The sequence below is a fragment of the Halictus rubicundus genome, chromosome 15, assembly GCF_050948215.1.
Source record: "Halictus rubicundus isolate RS-2024b chromosome 15, iyHalRubi1_principal, whole genome shotgun sequence".
Taxonomy (NCBI): Eukaryota; Metazoa; Arthropoda; class Insecta; order Hymenoptera; family Halictidae; genus Halictus; species Halictus rubicundus.
Window position 1 is genome coordinate 1,017,731 of NC_135163.1, and position 16,670 is coordinate 1,034,400.

The following is a 16,670-nucleotide window of genomic DNA, read 5'->3' on the forward strand; positions in this document are numbered from 1 at the left end:
CAGTAGTGGGTTGTTGTAGTATGTAGATCCATTGATTATTTTTTATACATATATCTCGTAGGTGGTCATGCTAAAAGACGGACCGGTTCTGTGCTATGCTAAAAGACGGACCGGTTCTGTGCCATGCTAAAAGACGGACCGGTTCTGTGCCATGCTAAAGCGGCAATGTCACGAAAGTAGGAACGCCGAAACCCCGGGCGTGAGCACTCTCATTCCTCTCTGACTTTACCAAAGAGGATAGCTATTATTATATCAGAGAGGATCTAAACTGTGAGTAGGTATGTAGTCTGTGACACATGTGAGTGCTGTCGATTTCGATCGATAATTATTACTGATAAGTAAGGTAGCTGTTCTAGTAAACAAAGAATCTCACTTGAATATGGATATCGTCAAAAGTGCTTTGGCACATCAAGAAAATAGTGAAAAAGAAGAAGAAATTACGTCAAATGATGAAAGCGACGGTATGTCGGACATTTCCGAGGGAAATAGTAAATGGTGTTACATACCGGATTCCATTCTTCTGAATATTTTTCAATATTTGACACCGAAGGAATTAATAACTGCAGGAGAAGTATGCATATCGTGGCATAGAGTGTCCTACGATGGCCTTCTTTGGAAAGATTTATTCTATCAAGCATATGAAATAGATCCGGTTGTTGGCATGATGCCAGGTTAACATCATCATAAAAATAACAACAAATCTATTTTGTTGGTGCATATAAAAACTTATTTTCTCTGCCAAATATTTAGCTACCTTATGATTTTGTGTATGTTTTGTTTAAAGTAAACTTATGGAAACGCCTCTTCCTCACGGATTTTGATGACATTGAAATATGTTTTCAAGGTCATCATTGTAAAACAACTTTTTTCTATACATGTAACCTGCAGTCTCTTTCAGTTTCCGAGATATTCGCAAAAACGAGAGTGTGCGTGATGACTGCGGCGCCGCTAGTAGATAAAATATGAACTATTGGCAGTGAAAAATTAATTAACAACAATCATACGGTTAGAAATCGAAAAAAGATCTGATCAACGAAAAAAAAAAATTGGCCCGGATCGGGTTTCAAACCTGGTCCAAAAAGTCTTCAGCGGTTCCGCAGTCAGAGACCATAGATTTGATTTTGAAATATGTTTATTGGTTTATAAATGTACATTCTAATAACAATGTTGGTACCTAAAATAAACATAAAAAAAACGACCATAGATTCTTAAAAAAAAAATATATATAAAAACATAATTGATTGCACTCAAACAATTCTCTTAGTCAGTCTTTCTTATGGTTCTAAATTTAATCAGTCTTAGCTTATAATCTAATTGCCTAGTTCTTTGGTTCGAGAGAAGGTATAAATCTAAATTTTGGGGAAATACAGACTATCGTGTGTGTTGAAAACCCCAAAAGTCGGTTAGGATAGCTTACAGACTAGAATAAATAAATAATAACGACTTATAACTATGGAGGCTTAAAAACTAAGGACTATGTACAATGGGGCTTTGCCGTTACAGTATAAAAATTGTTAGCTGGGTACTATGTAGTACCGAAAGGTTATGGTGATATTGCTAAGAGGACAGGGTGTTGGGGGGTCTCAGCGTAGGTCGGTGCTGTGTTTGCGGTTGCGGAGTTTTGTCAAGTGTTCGCTGTCACTTGTTAGCCACCAATATTTTTTAAAATTAAGGCGGTCGAAATTGTTTCAGTCGCAGGTAGGGATAGCTGTTGAGAATTTGAATTTGTTTCTTTCGTTGATGGGGTCGTTGCTATTTTTTTGTTGGCTTTGTTTCGGCGCCAGTGATATAGTAGAGGGATATTGTTATCATTTTGTATGAGGCCGGTTTTGTCACAGTAGGTAAAGGATTGTGGTGTGGTGTATCCGGTGGTTAGTAGTCTGCAGGAGGTGTTGTCGTCTTGGGAAGCCAGTTGTTTAATTATGGAGTTGTCGATGCTTAGTAATTTACTGAAGTAGTCGCGGGTCAGTCGGAGGAAGAATGAATCAATTCTGGGAATGTCTGCTTGGTTGTAGAGATATGTATTATTTGTGTATTTTTGCCAGTTGGAGTCCGCAGTTCTATATAGTCTGTTACAAGCGCGCAGACATTTGCGTTCAAATATGCGGATTCTTTCCATGGTTGTATGGTTTATGTTCCACCACATGGGGGCTGCGTATGATATGATGGGGCGGATCAGAAGCATATAAAGGATGGTTTTGGTTTTGGAAGATAGGTGCTTATTGTGGAAGAGTCTACTATTTGACTTAAAGGCTGCGAGGGCTTTGCTTAGCTGCGAGTCGATGTGGATGTAGCCGCGAAGCAGGTAGTCAATATGTACCCCTACGTATTTTACGGTTTTTTATGGGCTATTTGCTGTTTGGTGCTAGTGCCTGGGATTGTGGTTGTGATTTGGAAGAGTTTGTTACCTGCTTTGGCTTGGGTGAATAGTTTTTCGAGGGGTTTTCGGAATAGTATTGTTTCGCATTTCGCTGGGTTTAACCTAAGGTTCCACTTTCAGTAGTGATCATCATAGAGATCATCAGTCAGAGACCATAGCTACTGCACCAACCGGAGCCGTTGAAAGTATCTTCGAAATATTTGAATACATCCTGCATAGTATAATTTTTGTTTTTGAACTACGCAATTTTTAAAGTCTGGACGATGTTTCTCTGAACGTAGGAATGTTTAATATTACATAATATATTTTTACGATAATTGTAACTTAGTTGTTCACGAAAAAAACGTCGCAAAAAGTGGTTTTTATTTTTTCCAACTATGACGCATCAAACGCAGGAATTTGAAAAAAATTGTGTATAATGCTTAGGACAATATCTCATTGCTAAATTAATTCTGTTCTAGTGTCTCTTAAATTTCCATATGAAATCTGCATTTTTTTTACTTTTCGTGTTTTTCGATTGTTATAACCAGAGTTTGCAACGGAGAAATCTGAAAACGATTCAAAGTATGTGGTTTCGTATCCGAAATGTGTGAGATTTTTAAATTGTCATTAAATGGGGAAAATGGGCCAAAAACTGGATTCTCTCTCTCTCTCTCTCTCTTCTCGGGTTTTCCATTGCGTTTCTTCTTAAACTGTGAGAAATATGCTCTATGCTTTTATGTAAAATTTAAACAGTTTTCGAAGAACTATAATTAGAACGTATGGAGGACATAGAATATCAATGTTTTTTATAAACAATCATATATCTGAAACATTTTTTCATATTTTTCGAAGAAGAACACTGTCTTTATATGTAGTTTAAAATACAAATGCAAATACCTTCTTTATAAAATACAAAGGTAGAGTTTGCTGTCCCGAAAATTAGTTTCTCCCTCGTTCAGGTCAATATGAGAAAGCGAAAAAAGAAGTAGAGGTGTTGAGGTAGTCTTCGACCAACACACAAATATGCTTTGCTTTTACTTTTTCTCTAGTATGTTTAAAATGTAATATTTATTTCAACATATTGATTTATTTATTCATGTAAATGTAATATTCATTTTTGTACATAATTTTTTATGTAAATGTCCTTCACATTGGATTCGCTATTTTATTTTTGAAAATTTCAAATTCAGATTCCTAATAGGCAACTTTGAGAACATTGTATTACCAATTTTTGTAGAATCCAAATCATTTTTTCAAATACCCGTCCGTCATATTGGATCGGCCATTTTGTTGTTGAAAATTTCAAATTCAGATTCGTAATCAGTGACCTTGAAAATATTATATCACAAATTTTCAATGAAATCCAGGAACGTCTTGAGATTTTGGCCATTTGGGACCATTGTGCGTCGCTACGAACACTATTCGCACCACCGTCTATAATTGACGCACGTTCCCTATTGCGAATTCTGCCTATTTTGAATGACCGGATTTATTTTTTAGGGCGGGTGAAGGGCTCTACTCTATCACTCCTCTCACCCAAAAACCTCACACAAACTCACTCTGAAATTTAGTTTAATGGAAACAAAGAACAACAAAGTAACTCGAGTTTTTAGGCATCGCGAAAGGTCACATTGATAGTTTTGATCATTTTACGATTTAAATTTAAATGAATTTCAGAGTAAGTTTGTGTTAGGTTTTCCGGGGAGGTAGTGTGAACAGAGCCCCTCCCCCGCCCTAAAGAACAAATTTGGTCATTGAAAATATGCGAAATTTGCCTAATCCAAACTTAACTCAAGACCGTTTGTATTATACTCAGCGTACGACAATGTTTCTGCCGCACAAAGCGGTGTCTGCTATCAAAAACACCCATGGATTTACAAGTAAAGTTTTTTGCGAATATCTTGTAAACTAAAGCCGACCGCCAGAAACTTTAAAGGGAAATACAGTACAACATATTTCAATTTCATCAAAATCCGTGAGAAAGAGATTTTTCGACAAATTTACCTTTGTTTAGTAGACAAATTTCATTGTTACTATTAGTGTAAATATATCATTTGTAATTATATATACATTTTTGTTTTTAAGTAAATCTGTCAAAATATGAATGAGCATTAACATTTATATGTACCAATTTAATATACTGTTTCTCTATTTTAAATGTTTTACTTCATAATGTAATATAAAGCTAACTATATTTTACAGGAAAAACATCTTGGTTCGAAGAATTTAAACGATTAACTTATCATATACCGTTCATACAAACAGAAGAACTGTTTAGACACAACCGTGAAGTATTACATGTAAGCTTTTCCCACAATGGGGAAATGTTTGCCACATGTTCAAGAGATGGATGCATTTTTGTAAGTTACTTGTCATTTCTACAGTGTGATATTTCTAGTATATGCATATATGTTACAGTGTTATGTATGACAAATGTATAACTCATGTTTATTATGCAATGTATCACTTTAAAGTCTAGATGTTTTATTTTTATAACCATAAAATCAATCATGGGATTTAATTTAGGTATGGGAAAGCCAATATCCTGTGAAAATAAAATATCAATATAACATGAAATCATTTAGATGGGAATCTACACAATTCTCACAATTTAATTCCTCTGATACATTACTACTTGTATCTGGTGCACATTTTGCAGTTTCTGGAAGTCGTCGCAGTCTACCAGGAGAAATTGCAGTATTTAGTCTAACACGTAAAAATATTAATAGATTCGAAAATATTTACAAAATTATGATAGAAAAAATATGAATAATTGGTTAATTTTGTTCATTACAGCTGATTTTAATTTACGATGTAGGGTGGCAAATAATCCGTTTGACATACTTGGTACATGGTATAGTGAGCATTATCTTTTAAGTGGAAGTCTCCATTGGTTAGACATTGAACTTAGTACTAGTGTACTTTGGCTCAGTAAAGCAAATCAAGAGTTATCTAGTGAAAATATACCCATTATAACACAGCTATTTAGGTACTCTTTAAATAAGTTGCAGCCATATTTGTTTACTTTATAAATAATTTTGTTACAATAAGTAATTTTGTTGCTTTAGATTTTGCAATGGTCATAGGTCAGCAGTTCGTACAATTATGATAGCTAATTGTTTAACATCTGAAGTGCAAGAGGATCAAACATCAGAAGAAGTTGAAGATGAAGAAGCTACTTTACATGCATCATGTGAATTACAGTAAGCAAAATTTAGACAGAGAGTAAAGGTTGAATATGTTTTACATTAAAATATTCTTCACATTAACTAAAGTATGTGCAAATAGGTCATCTACATTAGAGGATATATTTATGAATTGTATTAAACGTAATGACTGTTTTCAATATATCAATCCCTTGCAGTACAATCAAGAATATAATTCTCAGCAGCATAAGGAAAATATACGTGAGTGAAATTTAATGTAATTTAAATAATTATAATATTCATAGTTTATACTTTTGACTTACAGAATCCACAGATATTGAAGAAAATAACGTCGATGAGGTAGCAAATTCTTGCGAAAAATATCTTATTTTCACAACCGCGTCGCAGACATGTGTCCCGCATCAAGTGGCTTTTAAAAGAATAAAAAATGTGGAGTTTCCTACGAGTATATATCCAGGACGATTATATACATTAAAAGAGAGGAGGCGGGACAGAAAATTAGAAAAAGAACGGGAGAGGCAAAATTCTAACGCCGTTTTGGATTTTGATGCTATAGCCGACAAATTCGATAAGGTGGATCATGTAATTGATTTACATGGACACATAGTAGGAATGCGACTTTCTCCAGATCATAGGTCAGTTATTCATATTACCAATATGAAATATATATTTTACATTTCACTAATTATCATGTTTTATACGACCTCAGGTATTTGTATGTTAACATAAGGCTGTGGCCCAAAGGTGCTATCGCAAAAATGCCGCCTTCACCAATCGCTAGAGAAATAGACATTCGAGTAATTGATTTAATGACATTAAAAGAAGTTGGCTGCATGTCAAGAGTTCATACAGCTTATGTAAATGAAAATACGGAATGTAGTGACATCTTCCTTGATGTATGTGACGAATATGTAGCAAGGTATCAAATTATCATAAATAAACACTCGTTACTTATTCAATTAATCAAAAAATGTTTTTCAAAATACAAGATGTTCCAATAATGTTGTACTTGAAAGGGATGGTTTCTGAGGCCATTTCAAGTATCTCTTCAAGTTTCTGCGCGGCTTTGTTAAAGGAGTTATTAACGAAAAACACGGATCAATCAGAGTGTGGCAACAACGGACGGACTTCGGGTTAACCAATGCCATCGCCACGCTCTGCGGGACCTATCACCGAGCCGAAATCCGTCCATTGTAGCCGCACTTTGATTGGTCCGAGTTTTTTGTTAATAACTCCTTAACAAAGCCGCGGAGAACATTTTCGTAAAGGAAAAAATTACTTCAAATGATCTCAGAAAGTACATTTTTGTGTCACCCTGTATATTATATCAAAGGAGCTTGACAAATTATTTTTTGTTGTCTACTTTTCGAGATATTGATTTATCCTGTATATAAAACTATATATAAATATTATAACAATGTTAAAATTTTATACATAGTGGCGCTGAGGATGAACACGGATACCTTTGGGATAGATACTATGGAGTGTCTTTGGCCAAGTTCCATCATTCCGATACTGTGAATTCTATTGCCTTCAATCCACGTGATCCTGAAATGTTAGTTACAACAAGCGATGATTGTACCGTTAAAATTTGGCGTAGTCGATCTGTAGTGCATAAATTAGGCCTAGTTCAATCCGTCGTTCAAACCGCGCGGTCCAACAATCCGTCGTACAAACCGCGCGGTTTCCTCCGTTTCTTACGCTAGAAATACGAAATAGGAACAAACATCCTAAATCCTCTAATCCAGATTTTCCAAACAGTAACGACTATTTTTGGAAATGTGTCCAAAAAGATTTTGTTTACATAAGTCCATTTTCCCTTATTAAACTTGTGATATATTAGTATTTTTATGAAGTTATTATTTCCAAATTTTATTTTTAAATAAAGTAAAATTTTTGAAATCACTTTAGTATATGTCTAAGTACCTACCTGTACAACTGTGTTACTACACCTAAAAGGTTCGCAAAATGAAACTTCATTAACGATTCAGAGGAAGATTTATTCTTTTATGTAACTGTTTATTAGAATTAAAATACTTATAATTTTTTTAATAATTTAATAAGCGCATACAAAAACTTTTATCGTTCTTCTTAAGACTGAATCTTTTTTATTCGTAATTACTCTCTCCCCTTACATCCTTATATCATATGTACACATGGCTTGTTTAACTGACGCCTATTTCTCTTTCATATACTCAAAAGAACAGCTGTTCATTTTACAGCAATGACTGCTAATATCTAGAAAACACGAAAGGTGTACGCTCCCGCAAATCAATGTGCCACCTCCACATTTTAGAATTATATTTATATGGACGTATAAGAAAATCAGACGAGCCATGTGTACTTACGAATTACAACTCACATAGATAAAATGTATAAGTTCAAACATTTGTAAGGCAAAAGTGAGAATTTTTTTAAACATTTTCGTGACATATTTTAATTGACGATGTTTTCACTTTATATGACTCTTTTGACTAATATCCTAAAATGAATTTAAAAGAAGTTTTGATGGTACACACGTACTGTTAATATTCGCGCAAACAAAGTATAAAAAATTGAAATTCTAAGCTTTGGCACAATAATTTCAGATATTTATTTCTATGGAAGTAACAACTTTTATACATTTATATGGTGTATCATCAGAACTGTACAAATATCTAGTCTAATTATGTGTATTCAAATAAAGAAAAATATATTATAGATTAAAATTAAAACAGTGTTCCAACATCCATTTACATCCCATAAAGTTATTCAAAATAAAGATGCTTTATTGATAATGGAATACAAGATGTTAAACATTACTGTAGTCGAATGAAAAATTAATAAAAAGAAATTTTCTGTTACAAATATTTAACATGTATACACACTTATAAGATACTATTTATACAGGAGAAGGAATACAGCTATACTAGAGACAAATAATAAATACATAAACAAAACCTATGCAAAATTTTTTAGAATTTACACTAATTTTAAATGACATTTTTAGTGTACTCGAAAGCGTGAATAAGTTCTTCAAATTTTTAGAGTGATGCAATTGTGTCAGATGATTTTATTACTTTCAAAACAGCTAGGACATAATGTGCATGCATTACCTGACCTATATCATAAGAACTATAAATTTGTCTAATCAAACAAAAAAAAACATGCACATATATATATGTATCAATGCATATATGTATATGCAGCTACAACAATTTAAAGATTACTAGTTATTATTGCGAAAATTTGTTTCAACTTAACTTTTTATGCAAATATTAGATAATGTAACGTGAATTGATTTTAGAATAAAATTCTATAGTATCTTTTCATGTTTTCTTTTTATGTAATAACAATGATATGTCCTACTAATATTTTTTTACTTGGAATAAAAATATTTGAAAAGTTGCTTGCAGTACTAACTTGAACAGGTTAATGTCAATCATGTCAAATATTAACAATACAATTGCTTTCAAAATTGTAATATTTTCATTTGAATTTCCTGGAAAATTAAGTATTTACGAGGTAGCGTATAATTAATATGAATCAGTATAAAATAGTACGAATTAGAAATGACATACCTATTCTCCATCTCTTTCTTCTAATTAACATTGACACAAGAAATATACAGGTAATGCATTTGACTCCATACGGGAAAATTATTTAAGCCACAAATGTAAGTTTATATGGACGCACTTGCTATTGTTTCTGCAAGAGGAGTAAACAAATATTCAAAATATTTTTGTTCATCGTTTAATTTATATATAAAGGGTACAGAGTGTTCAGCTCAACGATTTTTTATAGGGGAATTATATTTTTACAATTTTTATATTTGCAATTTGTTGAATATCGAGACCTGATGACTTTTTGTTTCAAGCAGTTTGTTCCCACATTACCAGAACTGCATGAAAAATCGTGGTGACCATTACACTGAACACCCTGTACATTTGATCCTGATATAATTTATATTGTAAAATAATCTTACCAGGGTTAGAAGTAATTCCTTCCTTGGGAGGCTCTTTATTGTGTGGCAAAGCTTTTTTATGAGCATCCTTGGGACCATTACAATGTTCGCATTCATCATCACTATCCTCTGAACTACTTTCACCGAATTTCTTTGGTTTTTCATATATGCAACAACCTAAAATATTAGGACGTTAATAACTAATGAAAGGGATCCTGAGAGAAAAAGACAAGGAATTACAGGCACAAACTTAGTTTAATAAAATCGAACATTCCAGGTAGAACCAATTGTATAAATTAGTAAGGAACGTAGGCATACCTGAACACTTAATGAGGGCGCAGGGGGGAGATGACAGGCAGAAATTATTAGCCAGAGGTAGATGCGGAAATTCAGAAGAAAATAACAAATATTGGACAAAGGAAACAGAAAGAAGATGCAGATTATGTGAAAGAAAACCAGGTATGTTGAAACATCTGATAGAGGACTGCCTACAGTCAGAAAGGCTGGAATGTAGCATAGAAAAAGTGTTGGAAGGAATGACAAACAAGGGAATAATAGAATGGATAAGAAGACTAGACAAGAAAGTTAAAAAGAAATTACGACAATAATGTAGGACAACGGAATCATAAAGTTTTACATTGTGAGTGATAATTGAATTATGTAAGCAAACCAAGTCCTTTTTGGGGCTATTGAGGCTGAAAATAAACCAAAGAAAATAAATAATGGAAGGTAAAAGTGCATGTAACTTACATTTAGATTTCTTTTTATTCATATGTTCATTATCCACAGTTCCCTGAGTCCACTGGACCTTTTTATTAGATTTTGGTTTCCTAAGTCGAAGACGGACGGTTGGAACATCCTAAAAAGAAATATTCGAATAATTATTATCTTTCATATTTGAAGATTAATTAAGAGTATACACGTAGTAAATTACACACATGTGTACCATAATGTACTAATTTTTTCCGGAATTGTATATAAAAATGCATATAGTTCTTATTCTACAATAACAGCTACACTATAATTATTCTGTAAACATTATAACCTAGTAAAATTTATATCATTAAAACATATAATTGTCCATTTTAAAAGAATAATCTTTTTCTATTGCACAATTTTAGCTTTTTTCAAAGCTTGTATTTTATCATCAGAATAGTTCAAAATGTTTTTTAATATCTCATCGGTATGCTGTCCCAATATAGGGGGTGCTAATCTAACTTTGTTTGTGGCGTAACTATATGTCACAGGGGGACCAACAAGTTTAACTTTTTCTCCAGAGGAATGTTCCATGTCTTGTACCATTTTTGTATGCTTTACATGTGGATCTTCGAAAACCTATAAAATTGTTTTGCATGAAGATATTATCAAGATATTGGAAATACAAACAGTTATTACTTTATACCTGTCCTATTGTATTTATTGGACCATATGGAAAAGAAGCACCATCGAATATAACTGACCAATCTTTATTACTTTTCTTTTTGAACTGCCTTCTAAGAATGTCTAATAATTCATCTCTATTTTGTACTCTAGCAGTATTATCTTTAAATTTATCATTCTCAAACAATTCTATTAATTGCATTCTTTTAAGCAATTCTAAAAATTGTGCATTACTTCCTGTTCCAACTGTCATATACCCATCTTCTGTAGGAAAAGCTTCATAGGGTACTATACTTTCATGCTCAGAACCCCATCGTACTGCTTCCTTATTGGCGTTCAGGTAATTTGAACCGATATTTATTAAACTAGCAACTTGTGTTGCCAATAGATTACACTGTATCCATTGTCCACTATTAGTTTTCATTCTTTGATACAATGCTGCCATTATAGCACCATGAGCATATAAGCCTGTTGCTAAATCTGTTACTGCTACTCCAACCTTACATGGTGGTCCATCCTTGGGACCTGTTATATGCATTAAACCTCCTACCGAAGCTGCGATTACATCATACCCTGGCCTACTTGAATAAGGACCTTCATATCCATAACCAGTCAAAGAGCAGTATATAAGATGTGGTGCTACCTTAGAAATGTCTTTATATCCTAGACCAAACTTACTTAATTTTCCAGGAACATAATTCTCTACCAAAACATCCGACTTCTTTGCCAATTCATATATGATATCTTTACCTTCTTTTAAATCAATGCATATACTCTTTTTATTTCTGTTAACACTAAGGAAATAAACAGAATCCCTTGTTCCTTTAACAAATGGAGGGCCCCAATTTCTTGCTTCGTCTCCACTAACAGGTCTCTCAATTTTCAAAATTTCTGCCCCAAGATCACCAAGAATCATAGTGCAATAGGGACCTGCGACGATTCTTGTCAAATCCAAAACTCTAACACCTTCTAGAGGTGACCTATTATCTTCGGCAGTTGTGCACAGAGCCCTTTTGTTCTTTGTGTCACTTAATAAAGGTTTGATTGTATTTATTAAATTATGGCTGGATAAAGGTTTTTTCTTTGCAGTGTATTTGAATAAAGAAGCAAACATATTGTATATATGTTATAGTAATTGTTGTTTTCACAAATAATTTTCACTATGCTCACTGCACTAAGGATTTTCAGATACAGAAAACTTGTGAATTAATTTGCCATGGTGTTTTTTATAAAGTTTTGTCAGAAGAATCGAAATAAAAAGAACAAAAACCTTATGCTTTATCGTTCAACTTATGAAATCACGAAAAATGCGTACCTACGGGGTACATATTCACATATTTGCTATCATATCAGAATAATGACGTAGTGGATAATGAATAAAAACATACCTGGGATACCGAATCTGTGACATCCGTCTCCAAAACAGTTTCTGTTTGAGTTTGATTAACCGATTGTTCAGACATCGTTGATCTTTCCATTTCTAGTCGAGCTTCTTCGAGATAGTGCCGCGAAACTACATATAATCACTGCGCCGTGATTTAATATTGCGGATACTTTCAGGTTACTTCATACTGTCATCATTCGTAATCCGATAAAAGCGACGCCATGTTTGATATTGGTATGAAACTGTTTATGCACTGACTACATTTAATACAATCGTGAACATGTTGTTCAGTTCGTGACTCAAGGAAACGTGATTGTTTAAAAATGTGTCCATGTACATTTCACAATTTTCTTTATAATTACTTTCGCATATAAAGAATAATATATTTAAAACTGAAATTGTTGACGATAACAAAAATTTCGTTGTCGTTGTAGAATGTATGAATGAATATGCAACTTTATGTTTAGTATTTAATAGAAAATGTGAAAATTATTTGCGGCGAACGGAAATTATTTTGAAAACAGTTCTCGCACCGTTTATAAATATTGCCCGTACGGATGAACAATTTGCTAAACTGCCGCGGTGGTGACTGTGTTAATATATACATATGTAGTCTGCTGTACTTGTAAGATTTCCTATAAATACTCAAAGACTAATGCCTAATTTTCCACGGAAACACATATTGAGATCAATATCGGCAACTAAGGCTTCATAGTATTAATTTGATACCATTTATAGACTTAACTGACATGGAGGTAAGCATTTCTTCGCGTTTCAATCGCACGAAGGTTATACGATCATATTTAAAGTCCATCGAACGTTTCAAATATGACTGTATCGACGACCTGTTCATACGTTTATTTTACTTGCAGCCAGTTAATAAAGTTCCTTTGCCATTAGAACCAATAAAGTCAAATCAGGTGGAAGACAGGAGGTTGTGGGTGGGCAATTTAGATTTAAGAATTAATGAGTAAGTATTTACTTGGATTATTTCTAATAAGAGAAGGTCATTATTAGGAGAGAAGCTTTCTAATACAGAAGTGTTTCACATCGTAAGAGCCAAAAAACATAAATATACAGTAGGTTCCCGCTCATTGCAGTCCAGATGAAGTACTCGTTCTTTATAGGAACTTTGTTCGTTGCATTTTGTTTGTGCAAGGTGGGAAATGTAGCTCGTCATTAGTAGAAATTGTAATTTTGTAGATGTGTTGCAAGTTGCGTGGTAACTGTTTCTTTATATTGCTATATGCACATATTGATTGTTGGGAAGTTATAGGTGGGAAATCTTATACGATTGATTGGAGTCCTATTTCATTGCAAAAACCTTGGATCTTGCCTGCAATTCTGGTCCTATTTCCATGCAACAAGCGAGTACCTACTATATTATAACATCATATAAAAGGCACTTATCCTGATTATGACTTCACCTTCAAGGGAAAGTCCCAGGTGTTATGCTAATTCCTTAACAAGTTCTTACAGAGTTAGAAAACTAAAAATACCAATGGTACAATGTACCAATTTGATGACAGATGACCAGTTGTTATGCTTTGACTTATATCTTCTTTTATGAATCAATATTAAAGTTCTACTTATATCTATTTTTATAATGTTCAGTGTAATACCTGGGCAGTTCTACTTGTTCGTTAAAGCTATATAGCATATTGTTTTACTTTCAAAAACTATATTTTTATACAATGGAAAAAATCTGAAAAAACTAACTCTTTATCTGTCAACTGGTACCAACTCCTAAAACTCGTCCAAAAACATGGAACTATTGAAAAGTTCGACCTCCTATTCCACCGGTCAGGTCCACAAGCCGGTCAACCAAGAGGATATGCATTTGTTACATACAAGACAGTTCAAGACGCAGAAACAGCCAAAGATGCTCTGCATAACTTGAAAGTAGGAGCAAAAAATATTATTGTTAGATGGGCTCATAGTGTAACAGAGGTAACTAGTAAAGCATTATACAGTAGAATCCCGTTTATTATGACTGGAAATCCGGAAAATCCGTTAACAACATAAATAATACAAATACATTTTATTTATTGCACATTTTATGTATTTTATTTATTGCACATTTTATGTATTTTATTTATTGCACATTTTATGTATTTTATTTATTGCACATTTTATGTATTTTATTTATTGCACAAATATTGTTAGTATGAAGCAAAAGATATATACATACTATAAGTTTAATTTAGTTAGAATGTTGTGAAGAAGTCTATGAGCTTCTTTTGTGTTAGATCTAAGTGACATTAACGAGCTGCACGGTCTCATAGATACTTTACCATCATGAGTTCATTCTGTTCTGAGTTGCGGACTCAGGATATTAATCCATTAGTGGATAAAAAAAAAGACAGGGATTATTTTTGGCAATCCGGACAAAACGGGATTCTACTGTGATTGTTATCTTTCTTTTAATAAAAATAATATAATACCATATCTCCTTTCATAAAGCCTGATATAGACAAACCAAAGCCAAAAATAGATATACCTGCTTTAGCTGGAGCAAAGAAGGAAGATAAAAGAATAAGGTAAAGTAAACAGGAAGAAAGAAATTTGTTAATAAATGTTTTTTCGACTTTTTAAATATAACTTCTTTTCTGCAGTCGTGAAACTGCAATTCAAGCTATAGAGGCCAAACTGAAACTGATGAAAGAGTCGGAAGAAGAATTCGAACTAAACAAACCTTTAAATGGATCGCCTGTAATACACTTGTATCAAAAACCAGAAAATCCAAAACCGTCCACATCAGCTCGTTATCATAATCGAAGTCATCATCATAACAATAAGCCATATAATCGTTATAAACCAAGAAGATAATTCAAGTCCAGTTTTTATTTCTTCATATTAATACTAAGAATACAATTTATTTTTACTGATCATCTTTCGTTCCATGACTATAGTTAATATTTATATTTTCTATTTAAATCACCTATGTGTATTCTGTTTTTTGTACCATAAAATTTTTAGTTGATATTTTGTATCTTTTTCTACTAATCAAACATGATTCCTACAGTGATGCAACTATGCATACAATACAAAAGTATCTCGATCTACTGATAATGCAATGCTTAATACGTACACCAACGTACATGTATTTTCATAATCTATGACATCTTTTTGTAATAAACGAATGTACACTTTAAATACGCGTCCTTTTATTAAAAAATAAACAGTTTAAGAATCACTTGAAATTTCAGATTTACAAGTTCTATTGTATGTTAGTTTTATTGTATTCAATACATTGTAGAAGTAATAATAAAAATACGTTTCCTAAAATGTTTGTCTACTAAAGAGCAGGATGCTTAAAGATAAAATACAGATTCTCTTGGAAGGCAATGAAACACAGCTCAATAAAATAATAAATGATAATTAGTCTTTATAATTATAATTACATTGCTCTTTATAATTACAATTCATTCTTTTGAGCATACCTCCATTTGCCTCGCATATGATATGGCAGAGGTACTACACCAGGACATGGTACTTGTCCTGGAATTACACATATACAACTTCTTGAACAACCATAACCAAAATTTCCGGGATTGTCTTTTACTTGTTTCTTTATACTTTCTTGTTTTAAAACTTCATATGTTTTACCAACTACTTTTATAAGATGTTCCATTATATCTTCCTTGGATTTATTATCTACATCAATCAACATAGTTTTCCCATCATCTATAAAATTAACGTAAAATATTAAAATCAGCTGATCAAACAATGAGATATACAATAAGTACGCGTCTGTACTTACTATAATAACATTTTATGAAAGGTGTTGGTGTCAAATTTTTGAAAGTAATCACTTGTACATTTGGATTTTTGTATTGAATTTGTGGTAAATTCCAAAACACGAATTCTCTGTAAACAAATAACATTAGAATTAATATGATCTAAACATGTAGAGATATTATTGATTTGTTTAACTTTAATTGTTTTGTATTAAACATTGTAAAAATATATTTTGCATCTCTTTCTATCAGGACTTATGAATTATAAATAGCTTGAATTCGAAGAGAGATATTTTTATAAACATAACCTCACCTAGTTCCTTTATGATGATCTCCATGCGTATTATAATTAATAGAAAATATTTGTATCTGATCTAATAAAGTTAATCTGCCAGCATTTAAGTAACCCAATGTTCTTCGTATAGGTGTTCTACCTATCATAAACGGCATTTTGACAGTGTTTTAATAAAATCTACGCATTCGAGAAAAGTGTTCGTGCCTGATGGCCTCAGCCCAGCTCCGTCTTTACGAAACTCAAACCCCAAATTCTTATCGTAAATTCTCTTTAAACAAAGCTACTTATTTTACATCGATACATGCTAAATAATTTTTCTACTAAATAAAATTCTGTTATTTGCAAGTATATAAACAATGTTTGTATCACATTAATATATATAGATTATTTTATCAGATT

The 16,670-nt window shown here is 32.6% G+C and overlaps 5 protein-coding genes across 8 annotated transcripts; 2 read left to right on the forward strand and 3 right to left on the reverse strand.

The window, feature by feature from the left end:
- Positions 1–213: 213 nt before the first annotated feature.
- Positions 214–7,235, forward strand: Fbw5 (F-box and WD repeat domain containing 5). The gene is made up of 10 exons (XM_076801301.1): positions 214–274; positions 344–671; positions 4,565–4,722; positions 4,889–5,075; positions 5,159–5,351; positions 5,431–5,565; positions 5,651–5,769; positions 5,834–6,164; positions 6,239–6,448; positions 6,968–7,235. Exons 2-10 carry the CDS (start codon positions 380–382, stop codon positions 7,233–7,235), a joined length of 1,893 nt encoding a protein of 630 aa, XP_076657416.1. The 5' UTR covers positions 214–274; positions 344–379.
- Positions 6,941–12,374, reverse strand: LOC143361767 (E3 ubiquitin-protein ligase PPP1R11-like). 4 transcript variants are annotated; one of them, XR_013083519.1, is made up of 5 exons: positions 12,241–12,374; positions 10,223–10,331; positions 9,494–9,649; positions 9,090–9,216; positions 6,941–7,077 (listed from the first exon to the last, which is right to left on the reverse strand). XR_013083519.1 is itself a non-coding variant. In XM_076801399.1 (4 exons), exons 1-4 carry the CDS (start codon positions 12,328–12,330, stop codon positions 9,191–9,193), a joined length of 381 nt encoding a protein of 126 aa, XP_076657514.1. In that variant the 5' UTR covers positions 12,331–12,374; the 3' UTR covers positions 7,509–9,190. The 4 variants fall into 4 exon arrangements, 2 of the variants coding, with proteins under 2 accessions (XP_076657514.1, XP_076657513.1); XR_013083518.1 differs by lacking the exon at positions 6,941–7,077 and adding an exon at positions 7,509–9,010; XM_076801399.1 differs by lacking the exon at positions 6,941–7,077 and having other exon boundaries at positions 7,509–9,216.
- On the reverse strand, positions 10,442–12,234 carry LOC143361759 (succinyl-CoA:glutarate CoA-transferase). Its single transcript, XM_076801379.1, has 2 exons — positions 10,875–12,234; positions 10,442–10,807 (listed from the first exon to the last, which is right to left on the reverse strand). The coding sequence occupies exons 1-2, from the start codon at positions 11,964–11,966 to the stop codon at positions 10,577–10,579; spliced, it is 1,323 nt and encodes a 440-aa protein (XP_076657494.1). The 5' UTR covers positions 11,967–12,234; the 3' UTR covers positions 10,442–10,576.
- A 478-nt stretch (positions 12,375–12,852) lies between the features above and the next one.
- Positions 12,853–15,221, forward strand: LOC143361765 (putative RNA-binding protein 18). Its single transcript, XM_076801396.1, has 5 exons — positions 12,853–12,991; positions 13,109–13,206; positions 13,973–14,186; positions 14,700–14,776; positions 14,852–15,221. The coding sequence occupies exons 1-5, from the start codon at positions 12,986–12,988 to the stop codon at positions 15,063–15,065; spliced, it is 609 nt and encodes a 202-aa protein (XP_076657511.1). The 5' UTR covers positions 12,853–12,985; the 3' UTR covers positions 15,066–15,221.
- A 378-nt stretch (positions 15,222–15,599) lies between these two features.
- Positions 15,600–16,647, reverse strand: Mrps25 (mitochondrial ribosomal protein S25). The gene is made up of 3 exons (XM_076801397.1): positions 16,290–16,647; positions 16,000–16,106; positions 15,600–15,923 (listed from the first exon to the last, which is right to left on the reverse strand). The coding sequence occupies exons 1-3, from the start codon at positions 16,424–16,426 to the stop codon at positions 15,655–15,657; spliced, it is 513 nt and encodes a 170-aa protein (XP_076657512.1). The 5' UTR covers positions 16,427–16,647; the 3' UTR covers positions 15,600–15,654.
- Between the last annotated feature and the right edge of the window lie 23 nt (positions 16,648–16,670).

Bases quoted from the DNA above. Each gene is read 5' to 3' on its own strand.
- Mrps25 (XM_076801397.1), bottom strand. From the start codon at position 16,426: ATGCCGTTTATGATAGGTAGAACACCTATACGAAGAACATTGGGTTAC. The intron at 16,107-16,289 runs GTGAGGTTATGT...ATTTGTTTACAG, and splicing joins GATCATCATAAAGGAACTAG to AGAATTCGTGTTTTGGAATT. The intron at 15,924-15,999 runs GTAAGTACAGAC...TTAATTTTATAG, and splicing joins TTTCATAAAATGTTATTATA to ATGATGGGAAAACTATGTTG.
- Fbw5 (XM_076801301.1), top strand. From the start codon at position 380: ATGGATATCGTCAAAAGTGCTTTGGCACATCAAGAAAATAGTGAAAAA. The intron at 5,352-5,430 runs GTACTCTTTAAA...TTGTTGCTTTAG, and splicing joins ATTATAACACAGCTATTTAG to ATTTTGCAATGGTCATAGGT. The intron at 6,165-6,238 runs GTCAGTTATTCA...ATACGACCTCAG, and splicing joins CGACTTTCTCCAGATCATAG to GTATTTGTATGTTAACATAA.
- LOC143361767 (XM_076801398.1), bottom strand. From the start codon at position 12,330: ATGGAAAGATCAACGATGTCTGAACAATCGGTTAATCAAACTCAAACA. The intron at 10,332-12,240 runs GTATGTTTTTAT...ATTTCTTTTTAG, and splicing joins TCACAGATTCGGTATCCCAG to GATGTTCCAACCGTCCGTCT. The intron at 9,650-10,222 runs GTAAGTTACATG...CTAATATTTTAG, and splicing joins GAATAAAAAGAAATCTAAAT to GTTGTTGCATATATGAAAAA.
- LOC143361759 (XM_076801379.1), bottom strand. From the start codon at position 11,966: ATGTTTGCTTCTTTATTCAAATACACTGCAAAGAAAAAACCTTTATCC. The intron at 10,808-10,874 runs GTATAAAGTAAT...ACAATTTTATAG, and splicing joins CAATAAATACAATAGGACAG to GTTTTCGAAGATCCACATGT.
- LOC143361765 (XM_076801396.1), top strand. The intron at 13,207-13,972 runs GTAAGTATTTAC...ATCTGTCAACTG, and splicing joins TTAGATTTAAGAATTAATGA to GTACCAACTCCTAAAACTCG. The intron at 14,777-14,851 runs GTAAAGTAAACA...TCTTTTCTGCAG, and splicing joins AAGGAAGATAAAAGAATAAG to TCGTGAAACTGCAATTCAAG.